General features: G+C 41.6%; 2 protein-coding genes across 3 annotated transcripts in view; both read left to right on the top strand.

The window, feature by feature from the left end:
- The window catches only part of LOC105694392 (S-adenosylmethionine decarboxylase proenzyme), a 36,834-nt gene extending 22,747 nt beyond the window's left edge, over window positions 1-14,087 (top strand). The window contains exons 3-7 of one of the 2 annotated variants that reach the window (XM_012415020.2): window positions 2,691-2,817; window positions 5,141-5,203; window positions 8,435-8,537; window positions 12,726-13,009; window positions 13,764-14,087. In XM_012415020.2, coding sequence (XP_012270443.2) covers window positions 2,691-2,817; window positions 5,141-5,203; window positions 8,435-8,537; window positions 12,726-13,009; window positions 13,764-14,066 — 880 coding nt within the window. In that variant the 3' untranslated portion in view covers window positions 14,067-14,087. The remainder of the gene's footprint in view (window positions 1-2,690; window positions 2,818-5,140; window positions 5,204-8,434; window positions 8,538-12,725; window positions 13,010-13,763) is intronic. The other variant, XM_012415021.2, reaches the window with a different exon arrangement.
- LOC111674199 lies at window positions 14,087-17,442 on the top strand. Its single transcript, XM_023433622.1, has one exon. The coding sequence runs from the start codon at window positions 14,145-14,147 to the stop codon at window positions 14,769-14,771; it is 627 nt and encodes a 208-aa protein (XP_023289390.1). The 5' UTR covers window positions 14,087-14,144; the 3' UTR covers window positions 14,772-17,442.
- The last annotated feature ends 6,298 nt before the right edge of the window (window positions 17,443-23,740 follow it).

The raw sequence follows: 23,740 nt of genomic DNA, 5'->3' as shown, positions 1-23,740 counted from the left end.
CTTTCTTTAGAAATTAGAAGACCTACATTTCAAAAAGTATTGTAAATCAAGTTGGTTAAAACTTTGCTATTATACAGTTAACATAGACTGAGAAAAAATATTCAATGAACTAAAGAAATAATAGAAAGAAATTTGATGAGCACTACGTTCTTCCTTGGGGTCTCCATAATTACATGCTGCATTCAATGCATTCAGTTTGGAGGATAGCTTTATAAACATTTTGACGTTTTATGTATACAGAACGACCCTTTCATATCACCTTAAGGTGAAGTGAAACCCCCTTCATATCAGTCGATTCGAATACAACACTTTTTTTTTAAAGGTATTAGACCAAACTGTCCGAAACTTTGACAAATCACTTATGATCATCTAAGAATTGTCCTGACACATTCAAAATTTAGATCTTTTAACAAAATTGTTTGACACATCACTCCTGATCATCTAAGAATTATCTTGACATATTCAAAATTTGGTTTTTGGACAACATTTTTTAACTCAGTCCAGACCAGAACCAAAATGGCGTCGAGCTTTCATATTTCGATCAATATACAATTATCTAAGGCTCTGATATGAGAAACGAAAGGGTCAGGACAATTTTACGACAATTTAGAACACTGGTAATCGATAAACTCGCATTTGAACGGGATAAAGGCAAAAAAAGTGTTGTAAGCGCTTCTATGCTAAAACGATGGGAATACGAGATCTCGGAGTGAAAATTTAATTGGCCTGGAAATCACAGATGGCGCAAGGTGTCCCTCTGCAGTCAATTAGGGCCCCAGAAATGATGAATTCAGAGGATTTCTGGAGTTTCACTTCGATTTCTTGATATTTATTGTACGAAAACGACAGGTGGAGTATGCCATTTGGTACGATACCCAATATAATTCGACCCAGCTGTCAATATAAAAACGAACGTCGGCAACGTAGGCATTTAGGATAATATTCTTTATCGACGTCGATTAAGTTCCTCGACGTGTTTCACTTCACCTTAAGTCTCCAGTTTTGCCGCCGTCATTTGTGCCCATAATTATGAAAGTGGTCTAAGTCATATATTTTTTGTTTCGAAATTACATTGAATTAATTTAGTTTAAAATAATGTGGCGTGAAATGACTGATAAACTCATTTTTTTTTTTTCAATTATGACTTAGACCACTTTCATAATTATGGGCATATTTCTATCACCGATTCGTTCCTCGGGAGATTTATGAATCTTATCGAACGTCCTGAAATGATTGCAAATCGATGGACTAAATTCCGTGGAGATGTAAATGGTGTAATGGTGTTTGGTGGGGTGGATGGTGATGGAAAGTGTTAATGCTCTTGTAACCTTTAGCTTTACTGCCGAGTCGTATCGATTCGCCCCAACCTCGCCGGAGTGCGAGAAAATAACTACCCTATTAAATATAGAAGGGAATCGTACCTCCGTTTATCGACAAGATAAATATAGAGATGCCAGCATCGCTCCGCTTTAAAGATAAATTCCAGAAGGATCCTCCTTTTCGAGGGAACGATATCCCTACGAGGGGAAATTCGCGAAACCTCCCTTCATGGCGAAAAATATTCTTACAAGGAATTCTTACGTCGTTTTTAGTTTGATAAGCTGGTCCAAACATCTTTCGATATGACGGCAAAGAGTTCGAAATTCAATCGTTGATTTACAAAGGTTGCGAATTAATTTCAAGATCATTTCAAATACGAAACACGTATGATATTTCATTCTTAGCAGTATGCACCTAATGTGCATTTTTTCTTAATATTACAAGCTGGCTTAAATGATTTCTGATAAAGCGTCACAAATATTGAAGCTCGTTTTTAAATATGCAAACGTTGCGTATTAATTTCAAGATCATTTCAAATACGAAACACGTATGATATTTCATTCTTAGCAGTATGCACCTAATGTGCATTTTTTCTTCACATTACGAGCTGGTTTAAACAATTTCTGATAAAGCGTCGCAAATATTGAAACTGGTTTTTCGATTTGCAAACGTTGCGTATTAATTCCAAAATAAATTTAGATACGAAAGATGTATAAAATTGCATTCTTAACAGTATGTACCTAATGTGCATTTTTTCTTAACATTGCGAGCTGGTTTAAACAATTTCTGATAAAGCGTCACAAATATTGAAACAGGTTTTTAGATTTGCAAACGTTTCGTATTAATTTCAAGATAATTTTAAATACGAAACATGTATGAAATTTCCAATCTTAACAGTATGTACTTAATGTACAATTTTTCTTAACATTTCAAGCTGGTTTAAACGATTACTGATTAAGTGTCACAAATATTGAAACTCGTTTGGACAAACTTTGTCCATTAATTTCAACCGTGGAATCAATCATATAATTTAAAACCGATTTTGTAACGTTCTAGCGTGTACCTAACGTACATGTTTTGTTTAACAGTTGGTTTAAACAATTTCTCATAAGGCTTTGGAAGATTCGAAACTCGTTTGGACAAACTTTACCCATTAATTTCAACCGTGGAATCAATCATATAATTTAAACCCGATTTTGTAACGCAAAAGAGGATGCAATTTACATTTTTAACGGGGTAAAAAGTACAATAGAAAGCCGTCCGCATACTACATAAGACGCGTTGCGAGAAAGAACAGTGATCGATAAGCGTGATTTGTTAAAATAATCTCTAATATATAATTAACTAAAATATCGCTTGATATTTTCCAGTGAGAGCAGCATGTTCGTGTCGAAACGCCGGCTGATCCTGAAGACCTGCGGCACCACAACTCCCCTACAATGTCTGGAGCCATTGTTGCATCTCGTCGAACAGTACACAGGATTCGACGAAGTCGAGGTACGTCGGCGATTAAAGAACAAGTACTCGTTCTACCGATCCCTGGAATAACAGGATAGTTGATACCTATTTGCTCTATACGGAGAGGTTTGCGACGAATTCAAGGCACACCAGCGCCACCGCATACGGGCAGCGGTACCACACAAATACCATCTGCGCATGCGTAGAAGGAGCTGCAATGCCCTGAAGTTTCCGAGTAATCATTAGAGTTCTAAACGCGGTAAGTTACGTCAGGAACGATGAGAAATTCCTGCCAGCTTGTCGGTCATTTCTCCAAAGCTTCTTTTTTCTCCGAGAAATTATGAGAATTTAAATGTTTGCGACGGAGGGAACTTCCGTTGTACGTCCTCTGTGGCTAAACAATACCTCTAATGCCCGGTTCCACCAACCTCGGTTAAACCATTGATGATCTAACCGTAGGTTAAAGTTAACGTCTAACAAGGAAACATTCCCAAGTGTCCGCCGCCGATCTTATTGAGTTTCATATATGTTGAAGAACATAAAAATCTAAGGGACACGTGTTTTCTTTTTTTATCTGCAACGGTCCATATTTAAGGGATGAAACTACCCCCAAAAATTTGGCGAAAATTCAATTTTTATATTAATCTTCGTGGAAGCAGCTGAGGGATTTCGATGAAACTTTGCATAAACGTATTTTGTATAAGGATGGTGAAAACAAAATATTGTCCAGTAATGTTACACCACCTCAAGGGGGTGAATGTAATATCTATTAAACAAGCACTCCAATTTAAGTTCCATTTACTCCATCTGATTGCTCACGAAAAATGAGGACATACGTGTTTTTTGCTTTTTGCCAATAAACATTTATACATCGGTTGACAAGAATAGATGTAGGTGGTATATGGATATATCCCGACTGTCTTTATTGGGTTATATCGTGACCAATTCCTTGTACATAAATCGTGTAAACGTGCTAATGCCTCAAAATGTCATTGATTTCATAACATACAATTATTTATAAATAAATAAAAAAACAGTTTGAGACTGAAAATGTTTCGCAACAGATTCGGTGACGATGTAACCCAATAAAGATAGTCGGGATATACCCATATATTATATTGGGTATTGTACTAGATGGCGTACTCCACCTGTCGTTTTCGTACAATAATTGTAAAGAAATCGAAGTAAAATTCCAGAAATTCTCTGGATTCACGGTTTCTGAGGCCCTAATTGACTGCAGGGTAGCCCCCTGCGCCATCTGTGATTTCCATGTTAACTACATTTTCACTCCGAGACCTCGTATGCCCATCGTTTTATCATAGCGGTGCATAAGACACTTTTTTTGCCTTTATCCCGTTCAAATGCGAGTTTCTCGATTACCAGAGTGTTCTAAATTGTGCAATTGTCCCGACACTTTCGTCTCTCATATTAGAGCCTTCAATAATTGGATGTCGATCGAAATATGAGAGCTCGACGCCATTTTGGTTCTGGTCTGAGCTCAGTTATACAATTCTTGTCAAAAATCCAAATTCTCAAAGTATTAAGATAATTTCCAGGTGCTCACGAGTTATGTGTCAAAGTTTCGGATGGTTCGATCCAATACCCTTAACCCATTGAACACGGAACCATTTCGACATATGGGCGAAATTCGTCTGACCGTGCAGGCAATATTGGACCAAACGTCGGGCACCTTTAGGCACTCTTACAAGGAAAGTATCTCAGTCGATCTCTCCAATTTGATTTCTTTTATAATATGTTATAGTAGACTAAAACCTAAGCGACACGTATTATTTTTTTATCTGCCATTAAACACTTTAAGGGGGTGAAACCACCATCCAAAGTAAGGCCTGTGAGGGGTGGCTCACCCCTTAATTGTTTTTTTTTTCTTTAATTCAGAAAATTATATTTTTCATTTCTGTGAGAAAGCTTTTCCAGGTGGATTGGTTAAAAAATATTATGTTCTTGTGGGTGAAACTGCCAAATCGCCCCTTGACATGCCTTACTTTGGATGGGGGTTTCACCCCCTTACAGTTTTTAATGGCGGATTAAAAAAAATACGTGTCGCTTAGTTTTTAGTCTACTATAACATATTATAAAAGAAATCAAATCGGAGAGATCGATCTGGGATACCTTCCTTGTTAGTAGCCGAAGTGTTGAAAAAAAGTGTTTTATTCGAATCGACTGATTTAAGGGGCACTTCACCTTAAATCGACATTTTGTGGCGTAATGGCTATCCAGTTAGTACAGAGATCGGTAACTCGGGGTCCTAAGGATGTATCTACGAGCGAAAAGAAAATCTAATCGCGTCGGAGTATGCTCGAGCGATGTCAAGGTCAAGCGAAAAGTGTCGCTGCAATTGCAGGAATTTGCTGCTCTGCGAAATTCGCCACCATCGGGCGGCGAGTACCATGGGACCTTGTATCAGGTGCGTAAAGCTGGCATTCCCACCTTTACAAATTTCAAATTTCTTTGTCCTAACATTTTGTGCTCTTTACGTGCTAATTATGTGCTACATTCGCAAATTTTGTGCTAACTCGGTTTTTGGAAAAAAAAAATCAATTTTTCTGTGGGGGTGCTGGGTACTAATGTAGCACATAATTACCACATAAAGAGCACAAAATGTTAAGACAAAGAAATGTGAATTTTGTAAAGGTGGAGGTGCCAGATTTATGCAATTGTTTCAGGTGCGTAAAGCTGGCACCCCCACCTTTACAAAATTCAAATTTCTTTGTCTTAACATTTTGTACTCTTTATGCTAATTATGTGCTACATTCGCAAAATTTGTGTTGACTCGGTTTTTGGAAAAAAAAATTCAATTTTTCTGTGGGGGTGCTGGGTACTAATGCAGCACATAATTAGCACATAAAAGCACAAAATTCAAATTTCTTTGTCTTAACATTTTGTGCTCTTTATGTGCTAATTATGTGCTACATTCGCAAATTTCGTGCTAACTCGGTTTTTGGAATGAAAATTCAATTTTTTCTGTAGGGGTGCTGGGTACTAATAAAGCTAGCACCCCCACCATTCAAAAATCTGTTTAAATAATCAAAAATAGCTTTACGCACCTCCTTGTTTCCTGGCACAACTTGTTGCTTCGACTTCATGGCAAGGGATTCAATGGGTGATACATAAGTTGATGGAAACGGGCAATGTCGTCTCCTTTCGGGACCTATGATTGGTACTTGAGGTACCATGGAATCCATGTCCATAAAGCAGGCATTGCCACTTTAGCACAATTCACTAAAATTTGTTGCAGAATTTATTGCCAATTTATTGCTCTTTTATTGCGTAAAAGGAAATTTATTACTCTTATCATTTTTTCGAAAATCGGGCGATGCCAGCTTTATATTAAGCTAGCATTGTCACATTATGAAAACAATAATACAGCAAATGTTTATAATCGACGTATACGCCAGAATTTATTGCTAATTAATTGCTCACAGAAAAACCAAACTTTGATTCTTTTACTCATCCCTAAATGTGGCAATGCCAGCGTTGTGGACATGTGGAATCCCATATCCTGGCACTAATTGTTGCGACAACTTCACGGCAAGGGTTTCGATGGGCGATACAGTATTAATGAGGACGTGCAATATAGTTATTTCCCCAGAGCCATTGGTTTGCACCATTGGTACTTGAAGGTTTCACGGGTTTCTATGATTGGTACTTAAGGTACCATGGAGTTCCATATCCTGGCACTAATTGTTGCGACAACTTCACGGCAAGGGTTTCGACGAGCGATGCAGTATTCATGAGGACGTACAGTATAGTTATTTCTGCAGAGCCATTGGTTTGCACCATTGTTACTTGAAGGTTTCACGGGTTTCTATGATTGGTACTTGAGGTACCACGGAATCCCATATCCTGGCACTAATTGTTGCGACAACTTCACGGCAAGGGTTTCGATGGGCGATACAGTATTGATGAGGACGTGCAACATAGTTATCCTTTCTTCAAGGCTAGGTGCGTGCACCATTGGTACTTGGGGTACCTTGGAATCTCATTCCACAGCCCTACTTAAATCGTTCTCATTAGGATTTCGGAACGCAATGTGCAATTATCTGAGAGACGCAACGAGAATATCTCGTGATCCTTTCTTCAAGGCCACCTCTGCCTCGAGTACCATATAATTTCATCCCCTAACATTGCTTACTGCGTTACCTTCATAGCGATGGATTCCATATGCAAAGAGCAGTTGATGAAATCGTGCAACGTTATCCTTTCTCCAAGGCTAGGTGCGTGCCCCATTGGTACTTGAGGTACCTTCGAATCTCATCCCATAGTCTTATTTAAATCGTTTTTATGAGGATTTCGATACGCAATGCCCATTATGTGAGAGATGCAACGAGGATATCTCGCGATCCTTTCTTCAATAGCACCTGCCCTTCGAGTACCATATAATTGCATCCCCTAACATTGCTTACTGCGTTACCTTCATAGCGATGGGTTCCATATGCAAAGTGCACTTGATGAAATCATGCAACGTTATCCTTTCTCCAAGGCTAGGTGCGTGCCCCATTGGTACTTGAGGTACCTTGGAATCTCATTCCATAGCCTTACTTAAATCGTTTTTATGAGGATTTCGATACGCAATGCCCATTGTGTGAGAGATGCAACGAGGATATCTCGCGATTCTTTCTTCAATAGCACCTGCCCTTCGAGTACCATGTAATTTCACCTCCTTCGTTATTGCGTTAACTTCATGGCGATCGGATCCATATGCAAAGTGCAGTTGATGAAATCATGCAACGTTATCCTTTTTCCAAGGTTAGGTGCATGCACCATTGGTACTTGGGGTACCTTGGAATCTCATCCCATAGTCTTATTTAAATCGTTTTTATGAGGATTTCGATACGCAATGCCCATTATGTGAGAGATGCAACGAGGATATCTCGCGATCCTTTCTTCACGGCCACCTCCGTCTCGAGTACCATGTAATTTCATCCCCTAACATTGCTTATTGTGTTAACTTCATGGCGATCGACTCCAAATGCAAAGTGCAGTTGATGAATTCGTGTAATGTTATCCTTTTTCCAAGGCTACGTGCGTGCACCATTGGTACTTGAGGTACCTTATAATCTCATCCCATAGCCTTATTTAAATCGTTTTTATGAGAATTTCGATACGCAATGCCCATTATATGAAAGATGCAACGAGGATATCTCGCGATCCTTTCTTCACGGCCACCTCCGTCTCGAGCACCATGTAATTTCATTCCTTAACGCTACTTGTTGCGTCGACTTCATGGCGAAAGGGTCTCCATGCACGATGCGCAGTTTCCGAAGAGGGACACCTAGCGATCAAGCGTAGTTTCGTCATTTCCCGACGGGCATTGAAATTGGGAAGTACTTGGCTATATAACTTGACCTAGTGCATGGACAAGTGACGCGCCCCTCTATATAGGAGATGCGTTTCCACCTCTTGGTCTATCGATCGATCCCTTAGTCCATGGCAGGCGGGCGAGAACCCTATTTCTCGCCCATTTGGCGTCCTCTCGTGCCCCGGAGAATTTGTAACTCGACCTGGCGAGAAAGGGACGATGGAAAGGGTCTAAACGTGGGGAAATTTGGGCCGCCTTGCTCGCTCGTCCCGAGGTGTCTCTTCGGCGACTCCTCGGGGACTCCTCGGACGGATGTTGATCTTCTGAATATTTCAGGACCTGTTCTATTCCCGGAAGAATTACAAGAGGCCGGAGCTGCAGATGCCACCGCACCAGGCCTTCGAGGAGGAGGTCGCCTTGCTGGACACCTTCTTCCCCGGTAAATGACGTAGCTGAAGCGTTACCGTAGGTTTGTTCGCGATGTCCGCACTTTCTACCCTCGTGTGTAACGAGGGTACTACACTTTTCTTGAAAGGTGCAGAAGGGTAGATACACTTTCGTCGACGTCCGAAGGCCAGAAAGCTCAAGAAAGTACAAGATGGCCAATTTGGCGGGACAGTATGCGATTTTGGAGCTATTCGAATCGGATGATGATGAAAGTGAAGATGTAAAGCTTCCCCCGTTACATCTTCTAGTAAATGATGATGCACTTTCTACCCTCGAGGGTGACGAGGGTAGTACAGTTTTCTTGAAAGGTGCAGAAGGGTAGGTACACTTTCGTCGACGTCCGAAGGCCAGAAAGCTCAAGAAAGTACAAGATGGCCGATTTGGCGGGACAGTATGCGATTTTGGAGCTATTCGAATCGGGTTATGATGAAAGTGAAGATGTAATGGTTCCCCCCATTACACCTAGCAATTGATGAGGCACTTTCTGCACTTTCTACCTTCGAGGGTAACGAGAATACTACACTTTTCTTGAAAGGTGCAGAAGGGTAGATACACTTTCGTCGACATCCGAAGGTCAGAAAGCTCAAGAAAGTACAAAATGGCCGATTTAGCGGGACAGTATGCGATTTTGGAGCCATTCGAATCGGATGATGATGAAAGTGAAGATGTAATGGTTCCCCCATTACATCTTCTAGCAATTGATGAGGCACTTTCTGCACTTTCTACCCTCAAGGGTAACGAGGGTACTACACTTTTCTTGAAAGGTGAAGAAGGGTAGATACACTTTCATGGACGTTCCAAACGCCAGGAACCTCACGAAAGTCCACGATGACCGATTTAGTAGAGCGGTACGCGATTTTGAGGTTATCCGTATCGGACGATGACGAATACGAAAATGAAATGCTTCTTCTAGGCTTCCTTCTTGAGCTGTCTTCGTTTTCTTCAAATCCTACAATTCGTTCTATTATCTTCTAATTGCAGAAGATGAAAATTCCTTTCACGAATTTCAGGTATCGAGGATCAATAAGGGTCAGAATATTATTGAAGTAGAATGAAAAACAATTTATCTACAACAGGGAAAAATTATAGTTTAGTTAATTCCAACCGCGGTTACGTAGTAATACATGATTATTGTAAATATTTTCAAACATTACGTACAAAACTAAAACGCTAATTCGTTCCATACACGAAGAAGATGCATTAATAATTACTTCTGTTTATATTACGTTGAGGTGTTAGCATAAATTTTGTATTTTCCTGTCTGTTGGTCTTTTCAATTTTGAAATTTGCCGCCAAATTCGCGGGCTACCCTTCTTACCCTCGTTCGGGATCGAGGGTAGAATGTGCAGAGAAAGTGTACACTCAAGGTAGATGCCCTCACAAAACAAACAGCGACGTCTGCGTCACTTCCGTCAAAACGAACGCCAATGTGTACACTTTTCGTAAAAGGGTAGAAAGTGTAGGCAAAACGAACAAACGTGTCTACGCATTGTGCGAGGTGCATGACTCACGATGTCCGGTGCGCCATGTACAGGGAGGGACACGAATGATTTCCTATCGTATAAAGGCCGCACAATACCCATAAGGAAGGCATTCCTGTCTGGCAGTGTACAGAGACGAACATGAATGCCTTCTCTGTGTATATGGCGTTTCCAGATGTCCATAAAGCTGATTATTCTGGCAGCAATTAATTATCAATAAATTCTGGCGAATAGGTCGATTATGAACATTTGCTGTGTTATTATTTTTATAGCGTGGCAATGCTAGTTTAATATACAACTTGCATCGCCACAGTTTTTCGGAAAACTATAGGAGCAATAAATTTGTTTGCGTAATAAGACGTAAATTCTGGCGAATAGGTCGATTATGAACATTTGTTGTGTTATTATTTTTATAGTGTGGCAATGCTAGTTTAATATAAAACTGGCATCGCCACAGTTTTTCGGAAAACTATAAAAGGAATACATTTTTTTGCGTAATAAGACAGCAATAAATTAGCAACATATTCTGCAAGAAATTTTATTGAATTGTGCTAAAGTGGCAATGCACTTTATGGACATCGTTTCCAGGCAGTGTTGCCATCTTCAAGCCCATGAATTCTAGGACATAAGTTATAGTATTCTATATAGTAGGACATAAGGTATAGAATATATTAATTATAGTATAATCCGTCTGGTTAAGAAAATGATAGTACAACTTATGATGATATGAAAGGCACTGAGAAATTTAATCGAGGTCAATATATTAAAATTCATCTATACCCTTTTTGGTGGTGACGTCATATTCTGAATACTCAAGTGGTAACATAAGCTGGCGCGTCTCGTTACCGATATTTATATTTATGTTGCAGTCTGTTACCTTCTACGCTGAGAATTATACGGAATGAGGCGTTCCATATATAAAGTATGCAATGTTCCATATACAATATGTCCAATAATAGATAGCAAACCTCTCAAGGGGTGAAAGAGGGTAAAATCTTGAACCAGAAGTTCCTTTTCCATTTTTTGCTCAGAACCTTCTTCATCGAGTTATTAGTAGTTAACCCTTTGCGGTCGATGCCGCCACAATGGCGGCATTCGCAAATCGTCGTAAAACTCGATGCCGCCAATCTGGCGGCATGATGTCAATAATCCCTCAAATGGTGGAGGAAATTATTTTTTTGGGGCATGGAGATGTGCGTCATGTGCTAAATTTGCTCCGACTAGCTGGTACTTCCATCAGAGAAATTTGTCGATTGCAAAGGGTTAAAGTTGACCAACGAGGCAACGCTCATGCCTGAAGTTCCCCCAGACAAATCTCATTTTAATATATCAAATTATTTAATAAATGAATGTATAAATAAATATATAAGAAAAAAAAACAGTTATAAACCGATCAAATAATTAATTTAAAAATCATTCTTTAACTACATAATTAATCAATAAATTACTGATCGACTAATTGTCTAATGAATGAATTAATTAAGTCATCCATTTATTCATTGGTTGGCTAATTAGTCAATTCCTTGCTTAATTGAATGTGGAAAATATTTCACTTTTGAGATAGCGGGGAGGCGAGTAAAGGGTTTCAAAGCAAATTTATTGTTAAATAAACAATTAAGGTTTGCAACACGAAACATTTATGCACAAATAAATTGTTTTTTGAACAACAAATTTGCTTTAAAACCTTTTACCCGTCAGCCCGATTTCAGAAAGCAAAAAATGATTCACGTAATTAGAGGATAAAAAATATGATTAACATGTTGACTACCATGGGGGTCACCGGTGACCGGCGACGCATAATAAAAAAATTCATGTTGGTGCCATAGGCAATCCATGTAAAATTTCCTTAGCAACCGTGTTCACAACAGTTATTCACCAGCTCATTAATTTTGTACAAGTAATTAAGCAAGGAATTGATTAATTAGCCAACCAGTGAATAAATGGATGACTTAATTAATTAATCCGTTGGACAATTAGTCGATCAATCGGTTATTTATTGATTAATTATATAGTTAAAGAATGATTGTTAAATTAATTATTTGACCGATTTAAAACTGTTTTTATTCTTATTTATGTGAATGATTAAATAATGATTTAATATGATTAAATAATTTAACATATTAAAGTGACATTTTTCTGGAGGAACATCAGGCATGAGCGAGGGGCCCCACGACGTGCTACGCCCCTGAGGACTTCGGTCGCGCGCCACCTCGTTGGCCAACTTCAACTATTAGGAGGACCGGAAAAGTAATGTCGTTTTCTTACATTAAATTCAATGCGCAGAAACGACATTACTTCCCGGCCCCCCTAATACTGATAACTCGATGAAAAATGTTCTGAGCAAAAAGTGGAAAAGGAACTTCTAGTTCTAAATTTCACCCCTTGAGAGGTTTATTATCTATTATAGGACACCCTGTACAAAGTAATGATAAAGAGATCGACGTAAAACTGTCGAAAACCCGTGACTTCGTGGTTTTTAATACTCCAATGGACCAACAGCGCCATATGTGATGCACAGCTGCAACTATATTTTTGCTCTAAAAGCCCGAGTTACCCACGGACAAGCCAGCATTCTCCTGCAAATCGTTCGTTCATATCACCTTAATTGCTACTTTCATGACGGTTGGTTCCGTTAGTTTTTAAAAATTTCCCACTGTGCTACGTTATGGTTTGTCTTACGAAATCGTTCGGTCTTCCAGACGGCGAGGCTTACTGTTTGGGGTCTGCCGACATGGACTGTTGGTACTTGTACACCCTGAACAGGGAGAAGACGTCCCAGGGCGAGCGGGAGCCGGACCAGACGCTGGAGATCCTGATGACCCATCTGGACCCGGACGTGATGTCGATCTTCACCCGCGACGTCTGCTCCTCGGCTGCCGAGGCGACCGAGAAGTCGGGCATCGAGAAGCTCATCCCCAATATGGTGATCGACGACTTCCTGTTCGAGCCCTGTGGCTACTCGATGAACGGAGTCTCTAAAAGCGTAAGCTTACCGCGGCTGGTTTATTGCCATAGTTTAAGGTGAAGTGAAACACGTCGAGGAACTTGATCGACGTCGATAAAGAAGATTTTTCTAAATACCTACATTGTCGACGTTCGTTTTTATATTGACAGCTGTGACGAATCATATTGGGTATTGTACTAAATGGCATCCTCCACCTGTCGTTTTCGTGCAATAATTAAAAAGAAATCGAGGTAAAACTCCAGAAATCTTCTGGATTCATGCTTTCTGGGGCCCTAATTGACTGCAGAGGGACCCGCAGCGCCATCTGTGATTTCCAGGTCAACTAAATTTTCTCTCCCAGACCTCGTATTCTCATCATTTTGGCATAGAAGCGCATAAAACACTTGTTTTGCCTTTATCCCGCTCAAATGCGAGTTTCTCGATTACCAGAGTGTTATACATTGTCGTAAAATTGTCCTGACACTTTCGATTCTCATATCAGAGCCTTCGATAATTGTATACTGATCGAAATATGAGAGCTCGACGCCATTTTGGTTCTGGTCTGGGCTAAGTTGAAAAATGTTTTTCAAAAATCCAAATTTTCAATGTGTCAGGACGATTCTTAGATGATCACGAGTAATGTGTGAAAGTTTCGGCCAGTTCGATTCAGTAGCCTAAAAAAAAGTAATCGGTTCTCTGAGAAAGAAATTGATGTCACCAATTTCCTCGACACGTATCCGCGGAAAGATGGAAACGCACCACGTAGCTAAAGTGACCCCTTCTCGATCTGCAGGGCAACTACATGACGATCCACATAACCCCGGAGCCGGAGTTCTCGTACGTGTCGTTCGAGTGCAACATCCCGGAGGCGTCCTACGAGGAGGTGATCCGCCGGGTGCTGGAGACCTTCAAGCCGGGCAAGTTCGTGGTGACGATCTTCGCCAACAAGGAGTCGGTGGCCGCGGACTGTCCACGGGAGCTGGGCCAGAAGGAGTACCCGGACTTCGGGGCGGACTACCTGCGGGAGGACGTGCAGTACTGCCGCTTCAAGAACTACGACCTGAGCTGCGCCTTCTACTCCAAGTTCCCGAGCTGAGGGTTGAAGGACGCCTCGTTTGCCCCGCAGCCACGCGGGACAAACGGGGCGAGAAACGCCTCCTCCGGGCGGCCGTCGATGCCGAGGACGAGGCCGACCCGGGCGACCAGAGCGGCGCGGGCGAACCGCGCCAGCAACCGCCCGGGTCGGCCGGTCGCCGCCCACCCGGAGGACGGAGGCCCCGACCTCCGGCCGGAGGAGGAAGAGGAGGAGGAGGACCAGGAGACGACGCCCAAGCTCGCCACTAGGCGGCACTCCTCGGCCACGGGGAGAGGCGACGACCTGCCGAGGTTCGGGCGGACGCCGATGCTGTCGACGCCGGCCGAGGACCCGCCCGCAAGGGCCTCCTCGGCGCCCCATCTGCCCACCGCGAAGCCGCCGCCCAGGTCCAAGGTGTACCGGAAGGCTTCGCTGAAGACCGCCGACGTCGTCGACCTTCCCGACGCCACCTCGGGCCCCAGGTGGAACCCGGAGAGTGTACATATTACCTGCAACCCACTGTCCACCCCCTACCCGTACTCCACGCCCTGCCAGAAGGCCGCCCTGGGGCAGACCTCGGGCCCCGAGGCCCAGGAGGACGAGCCCCAGGCTCGCAGCTGCGGCAGCTTCCTGCCCATCCTCGCCCTCATCCCGCACTCGGTCGTCAGCTTCCAGTACCTCAGCCCGAAGATGAAGTTCTCCTGGTGGCGCAACAAGATCTCGTGAAGGCACGCCTAAACGACTGTCTGGCGACGATTCGCGCTCCTTTCTTTCGTCCCGTTTGCCTTGCCCTACCCCGAAGTAGTACCCGAATCGGTTGCCAGCCGGTCCGATGGCGCCCCGAGAGAGGCGGGGACGCCCGGTCTCTTTGCTCGTAGACCCAACCGTCACACGTACGAGACCTTTTCACCGATACTTCGTTTTAGGCCGATACTTCGTTCTTGCGATGGCGTCGCGCGATGATAGCCTATCGGCGGTGCCGATGTGGAGTCGCGAGGGACGCTTCCGTCGTACGGTTGCGGGGTGGTTTCCGTTGCGCGGAGGTTCGACGTTGTTCAACTTTTCTGCAAAGATGGGCGATGGTCATGGGTATGACTCGTTCGAGCGACGGAATTATTGTCGCAAGCACGTTGACTGACGCTGTAATACCGATTAAATGTCGACCTGAGATCGATGTTTCGTTTGAGCGATGGCATCGCGTGACAGAGAGAATAAGCGATTCTGAATTGCTGCAGAGAATGAGTACCGTGGAACTTTCGTCATTGTTGAGCTTCCCTTCGACGACGCGCGATGGCGTTGCTTATGTTTCTTTCAGTGACGAAAATTCTGTCGCAAACACGTAGTTTGACGCTAATACCGATTAAATGTCGACCTGAGATCGATGTTTCTTCCTTTCGACGTCATCGCGTAACGGAGAGAATAAGCGATTCTGAATTGCTGCAGAGAATGAGTACCGTGGAACTTTCGTCATTGTTAAGCTTTCCTGCGACGACGCGCGATGGCGTTGCTTATGTTTCATCTGAGCGACGAAAATTCTGTCGCAAACACGTAGTCTGACGCTAAAACTGATCAAATGTCGATCTGAGATCGATGTTTCTTCCTTTCGACGGCATCGCGTGACGGAGAGAATGAGCGATTCTGAATTGCTGCAGAGAAAGAGTAGAGTGGAACTTCTATCGCCGGAAGTGATGATTTTCATCGCACAATGGTTCGTCATTGTTGAGCTTTCCTGCGACGACGCGCGATGGCGTTGCTTATGTTTCATTTGAGCGACGAAAATTCTGAAATAATCGGAATGAAATATCGGCCTTAGAGAGGAGCGTCCGAACGTCCACCTCGTCGTCTTCCCGTTTGGTCTCGACGACTCTAGCGAGCGCCCACGGAAGTAATTAGACCCTTCTCGCATACCTCGCATAACGTTAAAAATTGGTCAATCAAATTCCACAGAATTTAACACGATGTGTTGGTCGATCCCTTCGACCAATTTGTATGTCTACCATTGCGCCCCTGTGACGCGAAAAGTGCGGCAAGCGTTAAGGCCTTCGCACATACCTTGCGTAACGATAACCATGAACATAACAAATTGGCAATCAAATTTCAAAAAACTTACTATGGTGTTCTTTGTCGACAACTTGATTGACGGATTATGTGTACCGATGTGCTACTGTTAACCCGAGGAAAGTGTGAAGGACTTAGTCATTCGCACATACCTCGCATATCTGTAACCATAAGCACAACGATAAGAACAGGCCAATGAAATTCCAAAAAAATGCAATACGGCGTCCTATGTTAGCAATGTGATTTATGGTTTCATATGTTTACTGTTGCGCTGCTGTTAACGCAAGGCAAGTGTGAAGGACTTAGTCATTCACACATAATTCTATAACGATAAGAACGGGCCATTGAGATTAAATAAAATGTAATATGACGTCCCATGTCAACAATTTTATTGATAGATTTTTATATTTACCATTGCGCTATTGTTATCGCGAGGTATATGTGATGAACTTAGTTCATTCAAGCATTCTTCGCATAACAGTAACCATAAGCAGAATGGTAAAAACTGGCCAATTAAATTCCAAAAAAATGTAATATGACGTCCCATGTCAACAATTTGATTGATTCATTTTTATCTTTATCATTGCACTATCGTTAACGCGAGGTATGTGTGATGGGCTTTATTACTCCTATGGGAATTCCTGTCAGTCGCCTTCTGGAATGTCGATCTCGATAGAAAGAGAACTCCGGGGAGAAGTTTGGACGCCCGACTCGACTGCTATCGCGAGGCGACACCTGATTACATATATATACATTTATTATACATATATATATGTGCGTGTAAGGCAGGCTACACATCAAAGATGCCTACAATAAGCACGCAGGAAGTGCTTCAGAAAGAATTAAATGAACATATATACCTGTGTACATCTACGGACGTAGAACAAGCGTTTATTGTGCGATGCAGTTTGCTGCGAGACAGACAGGACAAGTTTCAGCGTATGCTGCAAAAAATGTAATTTAACATTTTATTGCTCTTATTAACCAGTTAGCTGTTGCGACCTCTTTGAAAAACGTATACCAGTCGAAAACAGCTAAGTGGTTAAGGAAGTTTAAGAAAATTCGTCAGTTGAGTACCGACTTGAAGATTACCTCAACAAAGGAGTTCTCATCTTGATGTCGTTGATTAACATCCCCCAGAGAGAATTAATTTTCTGCAGGGTGTCTTGCTTCGTTAAACTTCCTCCGACAAACCTTAACAATTTGAAATTAATCAGTAAGAACGAAGCGTATCCTTTTCATGTATTAATTCTTCGGCAGGCTAACCTAACCTTAAGGTGATGTGAAAGTGGCATCGAAGAGGTTTTGTTTATAAAATTTTTGTCCCAATTCGGTTTACCAAATAGTTTGAAATGTTACAACGTGAATAGGGATACTATAAGGAAGATCCTGAAACTCATGACATTTCAATTCTTTTAAAATTTGTTTATTGGTATTTTAAAAATAGTTTATAAAAAAGGAAATTCCGCGAGTTTCAGGACCTACCTTAAGATCTCCATATTCACGTTTTAAAGTATGAAACGATTTGAGACACCCAGTTTGGAGAAAAGTTTTATGAACGATTGAGCTTTCGGATGCCACTTTCACATCCCCTTAAGGTGAAGTGATAGTGGTGTCGAAGAGGTTTTGTTTATAAAACTTTTCTCCCAATTCGGTTTACCGAATAGTTTGAAACGTTACAATGTGAATAGGGAGACTATAAGGAAGGTCCTGAAACTCATGAAATTTCTATTCTTTTCAAATTTGTTTATAGGTATTTTAAAAATAGTTTACAAAAAATGAAATTTCGCGAGTTTAAGGACCTACCTTAGGCTCTCCATATTCACGTTTCAAAGTATGAAACGATTTGAGACACTCGGTTCGTAAAAAAGTTTTCTGAACGATTGAGCTTTCGGATGCCACTTTCACATCCCCTTAACAACAATTTGAAATTCCACAGTAAGAACAAAGCTTATATTTTTCGTGTATTAATTCTTCGCCAGGCTAAAAACAGCCAGTCCTTTTTATTTTATCGTTTAGTCTATGCAATTATGCCATAATTGGATTAAGTGCTTAAAAAAATGATATATTTGCTGCGTGGTTGATGTATGCTTCTTTGTTGGGCAGTCTGACCAATTACGAGGAAACGTTCATGATCTAGTCCAGATAGCGAGTCAATGGAATCAGACGTACGTGCATTAATGTCACATCGGACATAGAGAGGTTATGTGGAATGCTCGAGGTTCGTTGATACTCTTTTACTTGGTGTCTTGTGTGCCTCCTGGAATAGAAACGTCTTTCGGTCTCTTCGAAGTAGCTTTGCCACTAATTCCACGGCAGACACTGCGATTCTGTCTGCCTTTTTATTCGAACGAAGGAAAATGTTCTTGTTAGAAGTACAGGTTAAGGTGAAGTGAAACATGTCGAGGAACTTGATCGACGTAGGTAAAAGAGATATTTCTAAATACCTACTTTGCCGACGTTCGTTTTTATATCGAGAACTGTGTTGCATTATGCAGAGGGACAGCCTGCGCCATCTGTGATTTCCTAGTTAACTAAATTGTCACTCCATGACCTCGTATTACCATCATTTTAGCATAACCGCGCATAAGACACTTTTCTTACCTTTACCCCGTTCAAATGCGAGTTTCTCGATTACCAGAGTGTTCTAAATTGTCGTACAATTGTCCTGACCCTTTCGTTTATCATATTAGAGCCTTCAATGATTGTATATTGATCGAAATATGAGAGCTCGACGCCATTTTGTTTCTGGCCTTAGCTAAGTTAAATAATTTTTTCCAAAAATCCAAATTTTCAATGTGTTGGGACAATTCTTAGATGATCAGAAGTGATGTGTCAAAGCTTCGGACAGTTTGGTCTGATACCCTTAAAAAGTGATGTATTCAAATCGACTGATCTGAAGGGTGTTTCACTTCACCTTAAGGGCGCGTCGGCAGTTTGTACACTGGGAGACATCAATGCCCTCCTATCCTGCACAGGCGATGTCGTATCTGCAAGGGAGCATTCATGTCCACAGTGTACACTGGGAGACATCAATGCCCTCCCATCCTGCATAGGCGATGTGGTATCTGCAAGGGAGGCATTGATGTCTCCCAGTGTACACTGGGAGACATCAATGCCCTCCCATCCTGCACAGGCGATGCCGTATGTGCAAGTGAGCATTCATGTCCACAGTGTACACTGGGAGACATCAATGCCCTCCCATCCTGCACAGGCGATGTCGTATCTGCAAGGAAGCATTCATGTCCACAGTGTACACTGGGAGACATCAATGCCCTCCCATCCTGCACAGGCGATGCCGTATCTGCAAGGGAGGCATTCATGTCCACAGTGTACACTGGGAGACATCAACGCGCTTTCATCCTGCACAGGCGATGTCGTATCTGCAATGGAGGCATTCATGTCCACAGTGTACACTGGGAGACATCAACGCGCTTTCATCCTGCACAGGCGATGCCGTATGTGCAAGGGAGCATTCATGTCCACAGTGTACACTGGGAGACATCAATGCCCTCCCATCCTGCACAGGCGATGCCGTATCTGCAAGGGAGGCATTCATGTCTACGGTGTACACTGGGAGACATCAACGCGCTTTCATCCTGCACAGGCGATGCCGTATCTGCAGGGAAGGCATTCATGTCCGCCATTGTACGTGTTAGGGGATTAAGTCGATTTTAGCAAGGGCAACGAACGCAGCAACGATGAAACCTCATGTTCAGCGTGCGGCATTTAGTGATACGTTGCTGCCATCTAGCGATGGCCTGCAAGTTATCGACAGATCTTGAAGAAACGATAGTTCCTTCGGAGACCTCGAAGACCGAAATTAGGGAGCCTAAATGCTAGTCCGTTACATCCCAGGTGCCATAGCGTAACCCTTGCAACATGTAGCGTGATGTGACATCCATGATGTGTAATTTACATGGCGTACATAGTAACATAGTTCCTCTGGGAGATCCAAAGCAGTGCTTCGGTGGCTAGGACTCGGCTCGATGCATCCCAGTGAACAGGGATGCGTAATGATACCCTTGGTACAACTCATTACCCGTCGTTAGTTCTAGTTTTGTAAGGTGCACTCTATATGGCACCTTCGTACCAGTTGGAACATTACTAATACACTAATTGACATCATGGTTAAGTAAAACTCGGCGAGAAATTTGATCGACGTCGGCAAAAGCGATTTTAACAACCTACGTTACCGACGTTCATATTTATATCGACAGCTGTGTCATATATTACATCGAGTATTGTAGGAAATGGCGTACCCCATATGCCGTTTCCATGTAATGATTATCACCACGCAAACACCGTAGGTGTAAAAAAACTTGCGCGAAATACATCCAATTGAGAAAAGTATATTTTGCAAAGTCATATTCATATAGTGGCGATTAATCGCAGGGAAGCAATGAAATCAATTACTTCTGTCGAATACGTGCAATGGGTGTTGTATGCAAAATAAAATGTTACAAGAATATTACGAAGGAAACTAAGTAAAACTTTAGATATCTCTCGAAATTGGGATTTTTAATACTACGATCGACTACAGGGCGCTACCCTGAGACATCTGTCGGATTCAGGGCGAACTAAATCTCCTCTTCGAGGCCTTTTGTTCTACCTGTGTTAATTTTATCTTAATACGGATGCTCATAAGACAGTTTTTTACTTTTATCGTATTATTGTCCTAAGTCAAAGAATTCAGAAGTCCCATAGAAGCCCAGATCCTATGTTAGCGCTTGATGCTTTAAAAATTGGCTAACAAACCGGAAGTGGGGGTAAAAAAGAGATCGCACGTGTTAGCCAACGATATCTCACGTACGGGAGGAAGAAAGACGCATATAGAAATGCGAGTATTGGGTGTAAGATAAAGAACGAATGCAATTCGCTGTATGAGCCGCTCAGTGCACACATTGATTAACTCCATAAAACAAAAAGTTGAGAAATGCGATGAAGTAACGTAGATTCTTTTTTAAAATTCCTATTATAATATAACTTCAAATATATAATGTAGAATACATAAATACAGTTATAGTTTTCATCTAACGGTATATAAAATTAATAAGAAAGAATAGCCAAAAAATAATCGCCTGCACTTTATATCGACAAATGTTTTTGCAGGTATTACATTTCCTCCCCTATTCCTGTATGCCAAACCTTTTGTTCCGTTATGCTTTTGTAAATTTCGTGCCCATTTATCAGGATTACGACTTCTTTTCCTCCCAATCGATGGGTTTGTTGGGGAATTTGTACTGTTGCAATCAGATGAATCCGAGAAACACGATGAACGTCTTCTTGCCCCAGACTTTCTGCTGATAAATCGTATTGAAGAATCATCCCTGCTTTCCACATCCACATTGTTATTAGTTTCACTCATCTTGATTATAACGGTATAATATTTAGTTCTTTAAAAACAATCAGGGAGTAAGGTTGAAAAGACCAAAAAATATGTAGTCCGTGTAATATTGGTGAAGTATACGGTAACATTCAGCGGGAGAGATCACTGTTATACTAACTACCGTCTGCATTGCGCTTCTTTCTATCCGTTTGCTGATGCGATTTTATTACTCATATTGTTGAAAGGGGGAAAGCATCTTCGGCTGTTAAAAAAAAAAAGCGTCGATGTACGGCCGCAACAGATAATCCAATAATACTATACTGCCAGGTATTCGTCTACGATTTACATTAGAGTATGGAGTTAATCAAAATGGCTTCTGAAATAAATTACTTATTATTCAATGCCCAAAAAAATTTTGCCGTTTAATGGTGTTAATCTCTATTAATCGGGAAATATATTATAAATATAAAAGACTATACCAAGTGCTTTGACACCTAAATTTAAGATTTTTCAAAAAGTGGAGTTAGTCGATGTGTGCACTGAGCGGCTCATATATCGCCATAAGATTAAGAGAGATGGAGAGACGATTACAGCGCCGCCATCCGTTGGCTAACGTACTATTTGTCGAGCATCGAACGTCCGTATCTTTCTGGGCTTCTGTGGAGACTTCTGAATTCTTTGGCTAAGTCTAACCGGCAACATATGTACACAGGGGTAAATTAGCTATAAGTTCATTCTCGGCGAAGATTAACCGAAAATTAAGTGCGACTTAAGTGTGACGCGACTTAGCGTGACGTAAAACGGTGATAGATGGAATCGTTTCGTGCTTCTCCAACAAACGCAATTCATAAGGGCAGTATATTCGGGTGTAAGAACTGCAATACCGAAACCTAACCTAACCTAACCTAACCTAACAATATCTAACATAGTCGTGAACTGTGTAAAACCAACGTTTACCTGTTTACTGGGCTGTAACGAATATCACCTCGCGATACGCATCTCGAAAGTGTCAACGCAATAATGAAAGTTTGTTACATGGTGTATATTTACACTAGGTACTAGAGCTCGTCTAGATTTAATCCGACATCTAGTAGTACTATGACAGGCAGCAGATAGCAATAGAGTGATCGCATTACGTTAACTGGAATGACGGTGTAACCGCAGTTTATTATACTTTTGACAGGCATGACATTTCTGTACATATGTAAAGTTTCATCCGAGCTACTCGAGACACTTGGTTTAGTAGAGTACTAGTCGATAGCTTTGAAACATTGCAAAGGGACTACTTAAGGGGATGTGAAAGTGGCATCTGAAGAGTCAAGTAAATTTAAAAATTGAAATTTTACGGATGTCGGGACTTTCCTTATAGCCTCCATATGCGCTTTGTAATGTTTTAAACGATTCGGTACACCCTACCTTATCACCTTAAGGGGATGTGAAAGTGGCATCTGAAGAGTCGTTCATGAAACTTTTCTCGGAACTGGATAAACCGAAACGTTTCAAACTTTACAACATGAATGCGGAGACAATAAGAAAGGTTCTGACACTCATACAGTTTCAAGTTTTATAAACAATCTAAAAGGATAAGTTCAGTTGGATAAGAAAACATCTATGGCCGATTCCACAGAAAGAGACCCTAGAATCAAGACCAAGAAACTCAGATTTTCGATGATGTAGCGATGCGAGCACTCCTTGTGGAAAAAAAAGAAACTTCAATTCTACGCGACCAAAACATTCCCCACCGACGTAAATGACTTAAAATGCTTTTAATTTTGCAATTAGGGTACGGAAAGCGAAATGATAACCAGCGCATGGTATACAGAATGTGATGTCTTTAACTTGATAAAGGCTAGCGGACGATAATTTTTAATTTCAAAATTTCTTCGAGGCGCTCTCGGCCGTAGATCGGAAAAAATCTTAAGGTCTTGAACCCCTAAAGTGGGGACGATTTCAATACATGGCAGTTCATTGTATCTCCTTATAGTTTCCTTCAGTACATTGTATCTCCTTATACAACTTAGTGGTCGTCATGAAGTAGGATAAGGCATCAACATCGATTCCACAGAAAGATACCCTAGAATCGAGACCCAGAATCTTAGATTTTCGCTGATCTAACGATGCGAGCGCTCCTTGCGGAGAAAAAGGAAACTTCAATCCTACGCGAAATTACCTAAAATGCTTTTAATTTTACAATTAGGGTACGCAAAGCGAAACGATAACCAGTGCATGGTGTACAGAATGTTCGTAAAGACTAGCGGACGATAATCTTTAATTCCAAAATTTTATCGAGGCGCTCTCGGCCGTAGAT

Source organism: Orussus abietinus, unplaced genomic scaffold (assembly GCF_000612105.2).
Source record: "Orussus abietinus isolate OABI.00-Male unplaced genomic scaffold, Oabi_2.0 scaffold382, whole genome shotgun sequence".
Classification (NCBI taxonomy): domain Eukaryota; kingdom Metazoa; phylum Arthropoda; class Insecta; order Hymenoptera; family Orussidae; genus Orussus; species Orussus abietinus.
The sequence above is the reverse complement of the archived record's forward strand: the minus strand, read 5'-3'. Positions and strand labels throughout refer to the sequence as shown.

Coding starts and splice junctions, on each gene's coding strand:
- LOC111674199 (XM_023433622.1), top strand. CDS start 14,145: ATGCCGAGGACGAGGCCGACCCGGGCGACCAGAGCGGCGCGGGCGAAC.